This window comes from Monodelphis domestica, chromosome 3, assembly GCF_027887165.1.
Source record: "Monodelphis domestica isolate mMonDom1 chromosome 3, mMonDom1.pri, whole genome shotgun sequence".
NCBI classification, from domain to species: domain Eukaryota; kingdom Metazoa; phylum Chordata; class Mammalia; order Didelphimorphia; family Didelphidae; genus Monodelphis; species Monodelphis domestica.
Genome location: NC_077229.1, coordinates 204,656,578 through 204,675,863, shown reverse-complemented (window position 1 = coordinate 204,675,863; position 19,286 = coordinate 204,656,578). Strand labels below are relative to the sequence as shown.

At 35.3% G+C, this 19,286-nt stretch overlaps 1 protein-coding gene across 10 annotated transcripts in view; it reads left to right on the top strand.

Annotated features, from left to right (window-relative positions):
- Positions 1 to 19,286, top strand: part of MAK (male germ cell associated kinase) — a 68,143-nt gene that overhangs the window by 44,079 nt on the left and 4,778 nt on the right. For 8 of the 10 annotated variants that reach the window (XR_008917614.1, XM_056823417.1, XM_056823414.1 and 5 more), the window contains 4 exons: positions 3,653 to 3,798; positions 14,468 to 14,599; positions 16,382 to 16,456; positions 17,642 to 17,764. Coding sequence is in view for 9 of the 10 variants with exons in the window: in XM_056823417.1 (XP_056679395.1) it covers positions 3,653 to 3,798; positions 14,468 to 14,599; positions 16,382 to 16,456; positions 17,642 to 17,764 (476 nt within the window). In the remaining variant the exon portion in view is untranslated. The remainder of the gene's footprint in view (positions 1 to 3,652; positions 3,799 to 14,467; positions 14,600 to 16,381; positions 16,457 to 17,641; positions 17,765 to 19,286) is intronic. The other 2 variants (XM_056823420.1, XM_056823418.1) reach the window with 1 other exon arrangement.

Genomic DNA, 19,286 nt, shown 5'->3' with positions numbered 1-19,286 from the left:
TTTGATATCCTCATAAGAACCCTGTGAAGAAGTGATGTGAGGTTATCTTCCTTTTGTAGATGATAAAACAAGAGTTCAGACAAAAGATTTATTCAAAATTATGTAGGCAGTAATAACTGAAGTAAGATTTAACCCTAAGTTTTCAGATTCTCATTCAATTGAGATTTTTGTTCCCATTAATATTATTAAACTTGCTCATAACATTATACTAGACAATAATAAACCCAAAAATAATCAAAAAGTTTATAATAATGAACCTAATAATGCATATTGAGAACCTTCTGTTTGCAAAACAGTGTGCTAAGGGCTGTGAGTCATGTAAAGACAAAAAAAGCATGGTCCCTGTTCTTAAGGATCTTACAATGAAATAGTCAAAACACATGAAAATCAATTACTTTAAAATAATTTATCAGTGCCATAATAGGGATAGAGTGCCAGGAGAGTTCAGAAAATAGAAAGATTGCCCTTGGCTGGGGAGTAGGGAGAAATCAGGGTAGGTTTCAAAAAGGTAGGTGGCCATTAAAAAGGACATTGATTAACGGATAGGATTTTTACAGGTCACTAAACCCAGAGAGTAAGAGCACCTGACTCCCTCTGATGAATTCAGCCCTCTTTGCTAAGATATATTATATCCTATGGTACTGAAAAAAACTGAAATATGTGAGTCATGTCACTGTCAGTAGTGCTAAGGGAAACTATGAAAAAAAGATTAGGGGGCAGCTAAGTGGCTCAGTGGATAACCTGACTTGGAGATGGGAAGTCCTGGATTCAGATTTGATCTCAGACACTAGCTGTGTGCAAGTCATTAAACTTATTTGCCTCACCTTTACTCCTCTTCTGCCTTGGAACTGATAGTATCAATTCTAAGACCAAAGGTAAGGGGTTTTTTAAAAGAAAAAAAAAAGAAATTGGGAAAAGGTAAAAGTGATCTTGATTTTCAAAAAAAGAGAATATAAGTCTTCACATTAAAGTAGATTGGTAGATTTGGCTTGAGTTTCTGGTAAAGTACTAGAATATATAATTAAAAGGATTACTAGTGAATATCTAGAAAACAATTGGAAGGGAAGTATTTATAAATAAATAAGCATTTTTAAGCACCTACTATATGCTAGATGCTTAGCATTTCTGCAAATATTACCTCATTTGATCCTGGCAGCAACCCTAAATGATAAGTACAGTTATAGTTGAGGAAACTGAAGCAAACAGAGGTTAAGTGACTTGCCCAGAATCACACTGCTAATAAATGACTGAAGCTGGATTTGAACTCAAGTCTTCCTATCTTCAAGCTTAGCACGCTTATCAACTGCACCACCCAACTGCTTCTATAATAATAGCCAGCATTCATATAGGGCATTTCTAAATCTCATTTTATCCTCATGATCAGAAATGGTCAATATGACTTACAGGTCACATATGACCTGTTAACCTTATTTCCTTTTTTGATAGGGTTACTTACCTTAGGTCAGATGAATATTGTAGATATATATTTGCCTCTTTTTTAAGAAAATCATTTGATAATCTTCTCATGCATTACTCTTGTGGAAAAAATGGAGAAATGTAGCCTAAACAATAGTACAGTTCAGTGAATTTAGAACTGATTAAATGGCACTCCCAAAGAGCAGTCAGTTTGAAGATAGATAACTTGGAAGGACTTCAATAAAGTGCATTAAGATTACAGGGTAAAGGAATAGTGAACATCATTACCAAATTGCAGTTGATACAAATCTATAGGGAAGAACTAACACACCATAGGACAAAATCAGGATTCAGAAAGACCTTGAAGTTATAACAGTGGGCTGAAGCTAGTAAAATGAAATTGAATAAGAATAAATGCCAAATATTATACTTGGCCTAAAAAAACTTAATTTCACAATGTAAGATGGGGAAGTCTTGTTAGACAGGAGTTTGCTGGAAAAAGATCTAGGGTTGTTAATGGGGGGGGGGGGTGTGCAAGCTTAACTTGAAGTTGGGCATGTAACATGACAGTGGAGAAAGTTAATTGGCTCCTGGGCTTCATTAAGAGAAGCACAGCTTCCAGCAATGGGAAGGGAGAGTTCCTCTGTCCTGCTCAGACCATCTCTGCAGCTTTATATTTAGCTCAGTATATAGTGTGCATATTTTATGAAGGGTATTGATAAGATAGAGAAAAGTGTCCAGAGAAAGGTATCCAGGATGGTAAATGGCCTTAAATTCAGGCCATGTGAGTATTAGTGGATATGGTGACTGTTTTCAAGTATTTGAAGGGATGTCATGTGGAAAAGGCACTAGACCAGTTTGAACTTGTAGGGAAAAAGTTGTAGAAAGGTCAATATAAGCTCATTAAAAACAAAGCACTTTTTAACAGTCATCCCAAAACAAAATGAGTTGCCTACACACTTAGCAAATTTCTAGTAGTTTGGATTCTTTTGTAAAAGCTGGATGACCACTTGTTAATGATATTGTAGTGTAATTCTTTTCCAGGCATAGATTTTACTATCTAATCTATTTAAGTTCTGAAGCCTTCTGATCCTGTGGGTGATATTGAAGGAATACAGAGTTCTAGGCATTCTGCTGGGCACAGATTTCATCTTATAATAATGGTGAATTTGATAATTTATTAGAGCTATTCCAAAATAAAGTTGAATGCCTCACAAGATAGTTGCCTATTACCAGAAGAATATTGAATGAACATTTTTCAAGGATATTATAGAGTCAGCCTTATAAGAAATTTGGAATCTGAGGTCTCATCCAGCTATAATATTTTGTAGCAAGGGGATAGACTCTTTCATAGACATAAATATTTAAGTCTGTCTTTATTCATTTATTGATATATTAACTAGAAATCATATTTTGGAGCACACATCCCCAACCCTATTCAATCCATGTCCTAAATTTACCTTAATTAGGAAATGATAAAGTTTTTTTTGTAAATTAAGGCAGAGGTGGTGTGAGATTCAAATGAGTTCTCACTTTACAAACCTTAAAGCTCTATATAAATGCTGGTTATTATTATAGCCAACCAATTAATCAATAGCAGTCATCACCAGGACTCCAGTCTAGTGATAACTTCATATCCTAAGCTAATACATTCCTGTTAAACTTATGTAGTGTTTATAGAACAATTCAGGGATATACCGACAGCTAGATTTAGGGGAAGGGGAGAAATGTGTATACACCTCCCTTTAAATTTAATATTTATTAATATTTTCTTAATGTTAAACAATAAACAAAACAAGCAGTTGTTGACATCTGAAATGTAAATGTTGACACTGAAAATTTAACAATTAGCTTCAAGCCAGAGCCGATTCAGTCTAGCACACTTGAGTTAAGGTGACAATGGCTGCCTTACCTTCCTACTCTCTTCAGATTGATTATGAACTTATCACCTATTGATTTAAAACTCATTCTTCTGAAAGATTAGATCATTTGTGCATGACTTACTAAGCAGTTAGTCTGTTTTGTTAATGTTATACAATCTGTTGACTTACTATAAATTGAAGAGTACGGTTACAGTTAGTTGATAATGAACCAATATTTCTGTCAATTAAAGAAAGCTTATAGGAGTCATAGAAGGTGTCACAATTAGTAATTCTGAAAGGATTTATGGAAATTAAATAAGAAAACAACATTTTTATTTTGTATTTTTAAAACTATTTTATGTACTTACTTTCAGTATACCTGAACTTGTACGCTCAGGCTCCAATCAGTCGGGAAGAGAAAATAAGAATTTGCCTGCTGCTTTCTTTAAAACTGACCCTAATATGTCATCCAGTTCAGCTGCCAAACAATACTACTTGAGGCAATCAAGGTATCTTCCAGGTAAGTAAAGACTACCTTAGATGACTTGGATAATTTTTATGAAAGGCACATTTCAGAAAAAAGAGAATCATCTATGTATGTATGCATACTAGAATGTTTTCACACATTTTATTTAAAAATTCTAATTTGAATTAATCTGTATATATCATACACACATACACAGAGTCAATTTCTGATCTCTATATAGTACAGATTTTAAATCCTAGGCAATATTTTCCCTGCTACTCAGCACATTTTGGAATCCTAAAGCCATAGAAATTTAATTCTGGAATGGACCTTAGAGGTCAGCTCCTTTATTTGACAGATGGCACCTGGAGAGATGAATTGATTTTCCTAAGTTTACTAAGCAGTTAGTTCTGAGCCTCTGTCTCCCGCCATTAGTTGATGGATACTCAAGAACTATATGATATTGAAGCGGTTAACATTAAAGAGTAGTATGATGGAGGAAACTAAAATGGGGGAAGGGGGAGAGGTTATGGGGCAAAGAACACAAGCAGAGGAGGGCAACCAGTGAGCTTAAGAAGAGAGCTAATTTAGGAAAGAAAAGAAACAGCAGGTAAATAGTGGCCTAAAGTTGTAACCATGATTGATATGATGATAAGGGAATGCAAGATTATATTAGCCCCCAAACTAAGCAGGAAAATACAATGCATTCCTAAGCCATATGTATGATTTTTATATTATCTGTACATGTGAATCATTCTTTACACCACTCCCTCCAACTAATTAAACCTTATCTATTATTGTGGTAAAAGAAAATTTTCCTAAAAAAATATATTCTAGAATAACTTTTACCATATTCCATATTTCTTATAATTATTACAGATAATACATTTAACTTAGGTTAGATATTACCAAATTTGTAATTAGCACTTTGGGTATATTGGAAAGCATAAAAATTTGTCCTCAAATGCACTTTGTAATTTATGATGAATACAAGGAGTAGGAAAACAAATTTAGTTGAATGGGAAAGGGAATTAGTTACTGTATTGGTTTCTACTCTGCTAAAAAAGCACATGTTAAATTTATGCCCCTCTAAATTTCAGTGCCTTGGAACTAAGCCCCAGTTGTCCCATCCTAATTATGACTCTAATTTTGCCATTTGAGTTTCAAAGTTGAGCCCTAATTTGAATGAGCTTGCACACATATAATCAGCCAAGTACAGAATTAAATAAATAAGACATTTTCAAACTTAGGGCAAGAAAACCTGAAGCAAATACCTTTGTATGGACTGTGGATCTCGTGGATGGTCTTTTTGATGTGAAGATAATCCAATTCTGGAGCTACAAAAACACCTGAAGCTCAGCCATCAACATCCTTCCCTATTTTAGCTCTTCTTTCTTGATCCCTGCTTTCCTTAGGCAATATTTTTTAGATAGTTAAGCCTGATTCTGCCCTTTCATAAGCCAGGTAGAAACATTTTTTTCTACTTAAGTTCCATAGTGGAGGGCATATGTTATATGCTGGTAAATCTACTTTAAGGAATATTTACATCATTTAATGGGCTATTCACACATCCCAGTAGCTGGCTGTAAATATTGTTTTCCTTATCTTAATAATTCTTCATTTATAAAAAGTGACCATCACAGTGAAATTGTTACGCTGTTATTTTCAACCTGAGAATTGGGACAAATCTCAAAAACATCCTGAGAAAGTAGAAAATAATTAAAAACTTGAAAATCAATTTGTTTAGCCCCTGCAACAAGAGGTAATTATCAGAAAGCTTAGATGTAAGCCCCAGCCCATGGAACTTCTTTGCCATCCTACAGTCCTCCTCTACCTTACTTCAGAGCCCATGAATGCTCCTTGTAAGGTTGCAGGTAAGGCCTTTTGGACCCTGTGGGATTCCAGCAATGGGGATCAAATGGAGGGGGAGGACATTTTAACCTTCCTTTGTGGATCCCTTGATGTTGTGAGTATCCAGTTGCTGCAGAGAAGATAGCAGTTTAAATTTTACAGTTTGTTGAGCAAACATGATTCACAGAGTTACTTTATAGGAATGGTTTGTAATTGGTGAGAGGCAACGGACAGGGTCAGAAGCCTATTTTGTGCCACAATTAGTATACTAGACTTCTGCTACTTAGTAATTTTCTTAATACTCATGATTAGTGCCCTCTGTGAAGGCTAAGAAATTTTAAGTAAGTGATGATGTTATTGTGTGGGACACCAAGAATTAATTCAAGAATTTTAGAAATAAAATTAGTGGAATTAACAGGAGCAATGAACAACCAGTGCCATTAGAAGCTATGGAACCAGCTCTCAGAATCAAATCCAGTTTCCACAACTGCTCCCTAAGAATGTTGTTGTTGTTTCCTGAAAGTCATTCAGTTTTTTTAAATTAGTTTTTTAAGATCAATCCCTTCAGCCTTTAGGTCCTCCCCTCTTGTTGGGATTTCATAGAAGGTAATTCTGCCTATGCTTAGAAATATTCCTCATGATTTGGCTTCTAAAATATGAATGGAGTTTGGAATTCTTACACTATTCCAAATTTTAGAATTCTAAAAACAATAGTTTTCTTTTCCTTTGTCAGACCTCAAGATAAATGAAAATGAGTTATCTATTATTATAAAGAAATAATTTCATAATAAAAAGTATCCTGTCATAAATCCAAAGGCACCAAGGAAGTATGTGAAATATAGATAAATCACATTCATTTGGACTCTATTAATTTGAAATATGTGATAATTCAAACTGAGGTATACTAAAGTTTGTTGTCATTCAGTGGTTTTAGGTCATGTCCAACTTTTCATGACCCATTTGGACTTTCTTGGCAAAGGTACTGAGGTGATTTGCCATTTCTTTCTCCAGCTCATTTTATCGATGAGGAAATGGACAAATAGGGTTAAGTGACTTGCCCAGGGCCACACAGCTAGTAAGTGCCTGAGACCAGATTTGAACTCCCTAGCTGTACCATCTAGCTGCCCCAGACTGAAATTTGCCTTTATTCTGATAGTTGTAGGAGAGTGTTTAGAAGAGAAAGGAGGTACTAAGTAAATCAGCAAAATTGCAAGCAAAGTACCCAGTGTGGTAAAAAGGCTTAAACTGTGTCTCAAGATTGATGAATTCTAAGCTCTGGCCTTGTTCACTCTATCATGACTTTGAGAAGTCGCCAAAACTCTTGGGGCTTCAGTATCCTCATCTATGAATTGCTTTCCAGCTCTAAAATTCTATGATTTTCTGTTTAGTTTGCTTTATTAAAGAAGAATCTCTATTTGCCAACAGTTAAGTCTACTGAGTTACTGTGTTTCCTTGAAAATAATACAGCATTCATACCATTATACATTTTAAAATATTTTATACTTCATATTTCAGTATATTTCAGATCGGTCTGCCATTCATTTAGTCCAAATCAGTAAAGTTTCTCTATAATATTAGTTAATCTTATTCCAGTAATTTGTTCATTCATGTCCAAAGGGAAAATAGATAATGGACCAATTATTATTGATAAACACTTCCAAAAGAGATATTATTATGTAAAGTATTGCTTTCTCCCCCAAAACTTAATTTTTATAAAGGAAAGAAAAATTTTACTTTTGTGTTTCCAAAAATACTACTTTTAATTGCCTTGAGTCTACGTGTGTGTGTGTGTGTGTGTGTGTGTGTGGTGTAGTCTGATACAGCAAGGGTTTTCTTCTTCCTCTATGTTATTGAAGTTTTTGATGGGGATTTGATACTATCCTCTAAAAGGACTAGAACACTTTAGGGCTCAACTGAAGAAGATTTACCTCCTGAATACCAAGTAATGTGATATAAGACCCAAACTTAGTTTTCTTTGGGAAGAAGAGGGGTAGAGAATTATACCAAGGGTAATAGAAGTGATACTGACCAAATTGTTCACAAAGGTGAGGTTTGAATATAACATTGCAGTCAATTTTTGTGGTTAATTTATCCCCCCAATTAACCAGATTAATTTCCTAAGGACAATTCACTCAAATTATATTAATTTTCGACCTTTGGAAGTAGCTCCCCATTTCCAAGAACCCCTGATTTTCTCCAAAGGTCCACTGAGGACAACGGGTTTTACTGATGTCCTTGGAGTTCTGAAGCTTCCCTTCCTTCATAGCTGGCTGGTTACCTGAGTCCTCGAGGTCCCGGAGTACATAGATGGCCAAAATCTGTCTACATTTTGAAAAGAAATGATTTTTCTTCTGCAAAGAGCCAACACTCTTATAATCCATAGACATAGATATTAAATAAAGTGAGTTCTCTTTGAAATAAAGCAAATTGTTGTATGGCTTCTTTTCTCCTAAACATTTTCCTTTTTCATTCTTTACAAATCATTTATCTTTATTTCTGTCATTTTCCAATTGTAGTTTATTCCCCAAAATAGTTTTCTTTCCTTCTTTTTTGTCTTCAACAAGTTTTAAGGACCCAAAACATTTTTATTTTTAAAAACAAAGATGTACTAAACTCTCATTACATATATTATTAGCTAAATTTTCAATTTCAGCATAATAAGATCAGATCTGAAATAAGGAGGGCATGTATCCTTATTCTTTACCCTTTGTTCCCAAGACTTTTTCCTTCCTATTCTTTTCCCTCTAAGTTTTACTCCTTTTCTACTTACTCTTCCTATCTTTATTTTACCATATCTGTAATGTTTCTTGCCTACTTTTTAACCCTTAAACCTCTTTTCTTTCCCAATAGTTTATTTCAACAAAAAGAAAAAAACTACATGGACTATATTTTAACATGGTTAACATTCCCTTTTCCTTCCTTACTGACTTTTTAAATGCAGAATGGTAGCAGTAGATATCTAGGAAAAAGTCAAGAGATGACTGTTTTAAGGCTAATCCCATAAAAAAAGAAGGCTTTTTGGACTGTTGTGTTCAGTTCTGTATACCACATGTTAGGAGAGAGACATAAACAAATTACCCTGTCTAGAAATGGGTGACAACTAAAATTTTAAATCCTTACAGGACTGGTTAAAAGTAGTAGTGATTAATTAGCCTAGAGATGAGAAGACTTCGAGGAAACATTAATTTTGTCTTCAAATAATTGAAAATTTCTCTTGTAGAAGAGAGATTAGTCTTATTCTGCTTGGTCTCATAAGGCTTACTAGGCTTAATATTAAAGGACTAATGCTTCAAACCCACCTCTGCCAAACTCATCTATGATATGAGAGGCTTGAACTATATGATTCCCCAAGATCCCTTCCATATTTAAATCTATAACCTCCCAGAAGTAGGACCAATGGATAAAAGCTATAAGAATACAGATTTCAGTTCAATAAGAAAAGGATGCATCAGAAGGTAATGAGTCACTGGCTCTAAAATGTTCAAAAAGGCTAGATGACCATTTTTTCAGCAATACTATTGCAGAGGGCATTCATGATTCAGATAAAAGAATGGATTAGGTAAAGTTTGAGGTTCCTTTTAATTGCCAGCTCTGTGACCATTGATTTTTTTCTGGATCTTGAGTTTCCCTCATCCATAAGATAAAAGTTGGGCTAAATGGTTCTTATAAAGGACCCTTGTTCCAATTTTAGTGCTTTTTTATATCTATAAACTTCCCTAGAACTATTGTGAACAAATAAATACAGAAAGAGAGGAGTTTAGGAAAAGGTGCAACAAGTTAGACATGTAAAAATAAAGTAGAAATAAAAATCTCTAGAAGAGAGGTCTTAATTCATATATGTGAAATTTCAATGGTGATAAAACCCTGTGCTTGTTAATACTATCTCAGTACCCAGATAGTTATGGAAAATGCATGCATCAACTAGAACAGTTCAGAATACAATGCCCTTGACCTCCAGGAAAAGGTCAAATTTTAGGTCATTGGAGAAGAGCTTTGGGAACTCTGCCGAGGACAGTAAGCACCACGAACGTGGAGTTGTATTCTCTCAAAATTTGGAAATGAACCTACAATGATACCGAAGAAATTGGTGATCAATTTTTTTTTTGTTTTTCCAATAGATCTTATTTAACTTAAAATCTCTATTTTATATAGTATTTTTAAAATTATAAATGATTTCTTTTATCGTCATTTTAACTCAACTTCATGCAAAAGTCAAAATATACAATATCATTAAGAGTAGCAATCCATGCACACTTGATTTGACCTCTTTATAATAGATGTACCTTTCATTCACTTAATCCATAAATCCAGTACTACGTAAGGCATTTGTAACACTAATGACCTTTGAATCTTCAAAGCTATAAATACTTACTATAAACTTTTTCCAAGCCCCTATCTACCCAGAAATTAGTTATGCATGACCCGTGCCTACTTGATGGCACAGTGAATAGAGCACTGTCAAAAAGACCTTAGTTAGACTTGAGCAAGTCACTTAACCCCTGTTTGCCTCTGTTTCCTTAAATGTAAAATAGGGATTATAATAGCACTTGCCTCTTAGGGTTGTGAGGATCAAATAAGATAATATTTGTAAAAAGCCCCTAGCACAGGACCTGGCACACTATATAATGCTTATATATTTCCTCTGGGAGGCCGTGGCAGTATCACTTCACATGGTCTAATAAACTCCATAAGGGTTCTAATAAAATTTACAAGGCTCAATTTTGACCTTTTTTTTTTCTTTCTGGTTTTAAATCCGGACTGATTGTAAAAGTGGTAATAGGGCAGCTAGGTGGCACAGTGGATAGAGATCAGAGAGTCAGTTCCTGGACTCGGGAAGGCCTAAGTTCAAATACAGCCTCAGACACTTCCTGGTTGTATGACCCTGAGCAAGTCACTTAACCTGGTTTGCCTCAGTTTCCTCATCTGCAAAATGAGCTTGAAAAGGATAACCACTCCATTATCTTTGCCAAGGAAACTTCAAAAAGGGTTATAAAGAATCAGATATGACTGAAAAAAAATAACTAAACAATAGAGTGATGGCCATTGGGCAGTCTCCAAGGTAGGGAACAGCTAGTTTGTAATAATTGCTCTGGGACTTGGGGCTGAGGATATCTAGGAACCCCCAAGGTGAAGGCTTATCTATTTTGCTTTCCTTATGTGGACTCCATTTGAGGTGGAGTGTGCCAGCTATATAAAAATGCTTTTATAAAATGTATAAAAATACTTATATAAAAAGTAGATAAAAGCTATATAAATGCCTATTCCCTTTCCTCTTAATTAATGGACATCATTGTGTTAATAAGATGCGATTCTGCTACTATTTAAATTAGTCTCTAATTAAATTACCAGTTAAAATAGTAAATGTACAAAGAAGACTAGTCAGGCACTGGACGTCTCAGGCCCCAGCTGAGAGGCTAAGAAATGCAGGTCTAGCAATGGAAAACACATAGTTCAAGGTAGTTCAACCCTAGCCCAGCAGCTCATGTTTTCCATTGAAGAGTAGCTTTTCTGAGGAGTAATGTCATCCAATGACATCCCCATTAGGTTCTTCCATATGATGGTGATTCCTACGTTAGAAATGCTAACCGTGTTGCTATCCCCCAATCATCCCTTGAAAATGTGTTTTTTCTCCTTGAACTAGAGTAGAAGCTTCTTGAGGGCAGGAACTGGTTCACGTACATTTTTGTATCTTTAGTGCCTTGCATGCACATAGTATGTGATTAATAAATTTTTGTTGTTGAATTCAGAATGCCAGCAATATGTATCTGTAAGATCTGTAAGCCAGACACACAAAGAAATCTGAAGCACCATTTCAATACTACAAAAAACCTCGGGGACTTAAATTGTATAAACTATGGCTTTCTTATACAATTTAACTTGATCATAGGAAAGAAAAACAAATATTCCTTTTTTCTTTTAAGACTAGTTTTTAGAAAATGATACTCTGTTTTTAAGATTTTGTTTGGAATCTCAATTTCTTCATTCCAAGTACCAGAAAGTTAAAAAATAATTTCACATACCATAACTCTGTCATAACACATGAATGAAACAAAACTGACATGCTTTTAATATTTGAATTAGAAAAGGAGAACTTTGAACTACTAATGAGTTCTAGTATTGCTCTAATAGTGCTCCACCTGTGTGTTATTATATTACCTAATTTCTTTCTATCTCACACACACACACAATCTATGAGTTGGAAGGGATCTCAAGGGCAATGTAGTAGAATCTTTTCCTGACCAAGAACCTTCTTTACAATATACCTGACAAGTTGTCATCCTGCTTGAAGACCCTCAGCAAGGGAGTACCCAATATCCATCCCACTTTTTGGTCTCTCTGGTTCTTAGGAAGTTTGCCCTTAAAAGAAACCTAAATCTGCCTCTCTGAAGCTTCTACCCATCCTTCCTAGCTCTGCCTTCTTTGAGCAAGCAAAACAATTCTAATCTGATTTCCACAGTTCTTGACTATGACAGCCCTTGAAAATAGATTTTATATATCTTCCATCCTCTACCCCAAGACTTCTCCAACCCAATAGTAGTTCATGGGGGGGAGCTAGGTAGCTCAGTGGATGGAAAGCCAGGCCTAGAGTTGGGAGATCCTAGTTTTAAATCTGGCCACAGATAACTACCTAGCTGTATGACCCTGGTCAAGTCACAACCACCATTGCCTAGCCCTTACCACTTTTCTGTCTTGGAACCAAGACACGGTATTGATTCTAAGATAGAAGTTAAGAGTTAAAAAAAAAATACTGGTTCTTTTCAACTGTCCTCATATGGCATATTGCCAAGTGCCTGATGATGTCCATCCTGGTTGCCCTTCCAAAGTGCCCTTTCTAAAACTTGGTATCCACAACTGAAAAGAATACTCCAGATGTGGTCTAACTATAATAGAATACAAAGGAACCACTCTCCTATTTTGGACACAATACTTGTCATTATAGCCTAAGAGAGTGATAGCTTTTTTGTCAACCATATCTTACTTTGGCACATTTAATAACAATAATAGGTAGCATGTATATACTGCTTTAAAGCTTATGAAGCAGTTTACATAAAGTATTTAATACAACCACCCTAGGAGATAGGTGCTATCACTCTTCCTATTTTATAGATGAGGAAACTAAGATGGAGAATGTAAGTGTGTAAGGCAGGTGTCACCTCCATTGCCAATGTTCTATCCACAATGCCACATAGGAATCTTCCACTGCACTGAAACTCCTAGATAAACTGCTACCTAATCAGGATTGGAAAAGAACAAATGTCCTAATTTTCAAAAGGAGAAGGGAATGTTTGCAAACTAATGTTAGCCAGTGAAATCAAGGTCAGTTCTTGGCAAAAATCAGACCCATGTTATTAAAAGATAGCTGGCTGACATCTAGAGAAAAAGGGGGGATCACAAAGAGCCTATATTGCTCCTGCAAAAATTGGTCATATCAGACCAAAAAGAAAATTTTATTACAACTTTTCTGATCTAGTATATCAGAGAGTTATTTTAACAATGTATTCAATGCTATTCTTGAGGAAAAGATGCAAAAGAGTAGGCTAGATTACCATAGATGGTTTGGAACTGGCCAAATGGCCAAACCCAAAGAATAGGTTATTAATAATCCCATGTCAGGTGGAAAAGATGTCTCCTCTGAGGAGTGCTCCAGGGTTTTGTGCCTGACTTTGTACTGTTTTAATATTTTTCTCAATGATAAAATGATTCAATTTTAATCAATGATTAGATAAAGGTATAGAGGCATGTTTATCAAATTGGCAGTTATACAATGCTAAGAAGAAATACCTAACATGGATAAAAAAAAATCCAAATCTGCATCTAGAAAACTAAATCAAATCTACTAAAAGGAAATTTAATAGAAATAAATGTAAAGTTTTGCACTTAAGTTTAAAATTAATTCCACAAGTAAAAGATGGGGAAAATGTGCCTAGATAACAGTTTTGTCTAAAAGGGAATCGGGGGAAGGACACTAAGTGTCCTTTAAGGATATCCTTTCGGCCCTTTAAAGATAACTAGCATGAAGAAAGGCCTTGAAATTACTCCATGTAAGTCAAAAGAACACAAGATGTTTAGCCTAAAGGAAAGAGGACTTAAGTGGGATAAGTTATCTCAATTATATGAAGGGCTGTCAAGTGGAAGAGGGAAGAGATTTGATCTGCTTGACCCTACAGGGCAGATCTGGAACAACTGTTGGAAGATTTCAATTTGGGATGATGTGAGGTAGTGCTTCCTTTCTATTAGAGCTGTTTAAAAATGGAATGGGCTGCCTTGGGTAGCTACTAAAGTTCCTCCTTTCTGGATATCTATTGTCAAAAGCTGGATGAGCACTTTCTAGTTATTCTCATTCTGCAGTGTTGAACTAGATATAGATAGCCTCTGAAATTATTTCCTACTCAGATTTTGGGATGTTTAATCTGAAAGTATTATCATCTGTTTTAAAAAGAATCAGCAAGGCCTTTTTTTTTCCAATCAAATCTCTGGAATAGAGTTACAACAATTGTTCTTTTTTACTTCTGCTGATAAGAGAGTACTGTTTATATTTTTAATGAACTAAAAACCCATAAGTAATTTTAAATTGTCATTTTAAAAAGAAAATTTCAAAAATATAATTTTATATGGAATTTTATCATAGTTTCACGTTTTGATTTAGAGACCAATGCTAATAACAACATTTTGTTTTTACAAAGCACTGGGTAAATATTTCTAGAATACTTTAATATGGTAGCTTTCATTGTTTAAAAAAAAGTATTATCTTCAATACCTGAAATCATCATAATTTAGAATTTTGTTCCTAATTTGAGAGTGCTTGCTTTATCATTCTTCATTATTTATATTTGCCTTCTAACCTTTGAAATTACTGTCTTGCCTTTTTAAGGTGTCAATCCTAAGAATGTGTCTTTGTTGACCAGTGGAAAAGAAGGACATCCATATACCTGGAATAATTCACTATTTTCCAAACCATTGGGGCCCATTGGTACAGGACTTGCTTTCAACAGGTCAAATGCAGGTAAAGCAGGAGATCACACTCAAAGAAATATTACCATCATTTTTTCCCTAGGATTGTTTTGTTTGTTTGTTGTTTGTTTTGTTTCTTTTTTTGCTTTTTAACAAGATTTTAGCACATCGACTGTACGCAGAGATATTTTGGAATAAAGTCTAAGTACCAGCTTCAGTTTTTAAGACATTTTAGGACTTATTAAGACTGCAATAATTAGCCAACCATTTCATAACTGCTTAAACATATATTTAGTGGAAACATGGCATAAAGAGGCAGCCTAGGTCAGGGAATTCCCCACACTGAAGAAACTATGTCCAAAGAAATGAAGGAAATTTTGTAATATTATGATTTTCTGGCATTTTCCATTAATGGTCAAGATGAAGCAAGTCACCTTCAAAGTTATTTCCACTTATACTGTTTGCTTCTTCATTAGTAAACAAGAATATAATTGAAAATACCATCTGTTGCAGTCACTTACTGCATAGAGAACTGACATCAAACTTATCCCTAAGGACAATCACTGATTTGCAGAGCTTGACTTCATCTTTTTCCCTCATGCATTCATCAATCTTTATGAAATGTCTACTATAAGTAAGGCACTACGCTGGGTGCTGAGGATATACAGACAAAAAAAGACAAAGTCAATCCCCCCAAGGAGCTTATATTGCTTTGGGGGGAGGGGGGCACAACATTTGAAGCACTTATTCTGTGTAGTTTGAGGTGGGAGAGAGTACTGACACAGGGACCATATGATGGGGGCTCCTAACCTGGAATCCATTGTAAGAAAGTATTTTGATAGCTGCATTTTAATATAATTGATATATTTTGTAATCTTATGTTTTATGCATTTAAAAACATTCTTAGAAGGTTCCATAGGTTTCACCAGACTGCCAGAGGGGTCCATGAAAGACAAAAGGTTAGAAACCCCTTCTTAGGAGGGGTCACCCGAGTTGAGACTAAAGGAAGCTAAGGATTCTAGCAGTGGAGTTGAGGTGAGTGCATTCCAGAGATCGAGGACATTTAGGACGTACATAGGCATAGGTAGAGGAGCTAGAATGTCAAGTTTTTTTAAAAGTGAGTACACCAATTTGTCTAGAATATAGGGTATGTGAAATGGAGTAATAGGAAAATCAGTGTGGAAAGGTAGCCTGGAGCCAGATTGTGAAGGACTTTTAATGCCTTCGTAGGAATTCATGTTTCATCCTAGAGTCAAAAGGGAACCATTTTGAAGATTCTTGAGCAAGGAGTGACATGGCCATACCTCTGCATGAGGAAAATTATATTGAGAATTGTACAGAGGATGAATTAAAGAGAGGAGAGGCTAGAGTTAAGAATAGAGATTTAGGAGAGTGTTGTAATAGTCCAGGTGAGAATTAATAAGGGCTTGAACAAGGGTTGTGGCCATGTAAATAGAAAGAGGGGGACAGATAGGAGAATTATTCTGAAGGTAGGATTTGCAATATTTGGCAACTGATTTGGATACAGGGATGAGGGAGAAAGAATAGTTAAGAACAACTTTGAAGTTGTAAACCTGTATAACTGGAAAAAAGATGGTGTCCTCAACAGAAATAAGGGAGCTTAATGGAGGGCCAAGTATAGAAGATGAAGGTAATGAATTCTACTTTAGATATGTTGATTTTTAGATGCCTACTGGATATCCTTATGAAGATGTCCAGCTGTCATTTGGTGATGTGTGGACAGTTCTGCAGAAGAGAAAACTGGTTGTTTCTTTGTTTTTCCTAAGAATTTTTCATTCTGTTCATTCTCTCCTTTCATCTGCCTTCTTTATAGAAGAAAGCATAATTAAGCCAATTGAAAAGCTATCATGCAAAGAAATGTTACCTGAAAAAATAGAGGAAGCAAAAGGTAATATTTGGTTATTAGAGGTTGGTGTATTTTATTCACTGTATTTATTTACTTTTCTTTTCTCTGCTTGCTTTGTACTCAAAACTGGCTTACAGCTATACAGGTTTTATTTACATTTCAATCATTAATAAAGCTACCTGGCATTTTTCATAACTTTAGATTGCTAACTTTTGTCTGTTGAGCTCTTAAGAATAAGGAGATGTAGCTAGAGCCCGTCTATATTGTTTAGTATGGACACTAAAGAATTTCTGATCCCAATATCAGAATTGATGAAGAAAGGGCTAGGAACAAAGAAATTTGCAAAGTCCTTTGAGTGTGCCACAGGACAAGAGAAGGAAGAAAGTTCCATCGGTTCTGTTTAGTGTCTTCTTTCCATCTTTCTCTTCTTTCTCTTCCCAGTCTCCTTCCCTTCCATACTCTCTTCCCTTCCTCTTCCCACAGGCCATTCATAGCCATAATAACCTAGGAAGAGAACAGATGTGCTTCCAAGAGATAGGATTGGAGAGATAGAAGGAAATGTGGCACAGAGCGAGATAGAGGAAATGATGTTTGTTTTAACTAGAAACCATCTTGGAGAATAAATACAATTAGACACAGTAGAAGTAATTCTGTGACTGACAAATTTTTCCACATATTCTACCCTACTTTCCCACATTAAATGATGGCTGTTCAAAGAAATCTAGCTGAATAACAAAGCTAAAAAATATAAAACAATTATATTTTACATTTTTGCCAATGCAGATAATAAGAGTTCTACTTAAGTACACACAACTATATTTTAAAAAGTAAGTTAGGGAGGCAGCTGGGTGGCTCAATGGATTGAGAGCCAGGCCTAGAGATGGGAGGTCCTGGGTTCAAATCTGGCCTCAGATACTTCCCTACTTATGTGATCCCAGTGCAAGTCACTTAAACTCCATTGCCTAGCCCTTACCACTGTTCTGCCTTGGAGCCACAGTATTGGCTCCAAGATGGAAGATAAGAGTTTAAAAAAAAAAAGTTAACTAGATGAGGTAGAAAATATGCAAGTGTAGGTTTTACACTTTTACAGTTTGGATAATAATGCTCAATAATTTTGCAACATCTTTGCCTTGTTTGTTGACTTAGTATACTCTCTACTTAAAATCATTCTAAAATGTTTTTGACTTCTCCATAATCTAACTGTAAAACTGCATACTATGTCAATAGGAAATTTTGGAAGTTATGCTACTTATAATCAGCCAGCAGGATACATCCCTTCATTTCACAAAAAAGAAGTTGGCTCAGCTGGCCAAAGGATACACTTGGCACCCCTTGGTTCCACAGCTTCAGGTAAGAAGTGTCCTACTATGTGTATTTCAAGCTACAGATTATGTAATTGCTGTTTAGTGAAGGCTAAAGAAAACTCAAAAATTCACTGTTCATTTCAAGTTTGTTTACATAAAGTCAGTCATTATTTTGCTGTTCATTAGCAAAAGGTTCCGTTTTTCTGGGCAATACTCAATAGGTTGATCTGGGTCTCATAAGATCATAGGATTTAGAACTGGAAAGAACTCCCCTTCATTTTACCAATAAAGAAACAGAAACCCAGAGAGGTTAAGGAGGCTTTATTCAAGATTCTGCAATAATTGTAGCTTTTCTCTGTAGTCTATTTAGTGCACAAAAGCTATGATATCCAGTCCTCTGAGGATTTTCATTTTCCAAATTTAGCCCACAGAGGGTCTTCTCTTCCCTCAAAAAAAGACCACTTTTATGCTATTGCCAAGTGGCAAGTGTCCCCTGGCCACCCAGCTTCAGGGCATAATCTTTGTCTCCTATTCTAAGGCATCATAGATTTAATCCTAAATTTTCTATACTCTCTAATATAAAAATCAATTTTATTAACACAAATAAAATTAAGAAACCATTACAACATTACTTTTACAGCAAAGCAGGTTTTAGTTTGATAGGAGGAAAATTTTCCCAGTTATAGCAGTGTAGATGTGAAATGGTCTGCCTAAAAAAAAAAAAGTGAGTTCCTCATCCCTAAAATTGGTCGAGGAAAACAGGTGATACCTTGTTAGGTGGTGATGTTGTAGAAGGGGGATTCATGTTCATGGATGGTTTGAACTGGGTGGTCTTGGAAAAGTCTGTTCCAATTCTGAAATCCTTTAACTTAAAAAAAAAAACATTAAAACACAATTCATTATTTCTATTGGAGGTCTGATTATTCCTGATTATCGTGCCCCTAATATGCATTGACTGATCAGAATTTCTAACCATATTAACTCATCTTCCTATCTTAATTTAGAGCCCAAGAAACCTTCTTTGGGTTTGCACTTGACTCTAGGGTCTGATAAAGTTGGGCATTATAATTCCTGCAGAATACTAATCCTTCTGCTTATGGTGAAACTTCCAAGACATCAAAAGAAAGAACTTAGACAAGTCACCTACCTTCTCTGGGGCTCAGTTTCTTCATCTATTAAATGGATCAGACTAAATAATGAGTAAGGTTCCTCTCATGTCTATAATTATTACCACATGAGATAATTACTTTTGCTTTTTAAAAAAAAGTCCTTCTGGCTTCCTTCTCTAAGTTCCTTTCTTTTCTGCTTTTAGGGGGGAAATGGAGGAAAAAGAAATAGAGCTATATAGAGCCCCTGGGTCTAGTACGTCCTTAAATGGTAACTAGCAATACTGGGCTGCCATTTTATACTTTGGTTCAGGACCTAGAGTCTCCTTCCTTTATCTTTTCAGACTGAGTGTACTTAAACATGTTTTCATATAATGGAAACTTGTTAAAGCCAATGTGCATTTCATTTTAAATTCACTTATTAGCCTGAAACCAAGTTGGTCTGATGACACCCACTAGCAA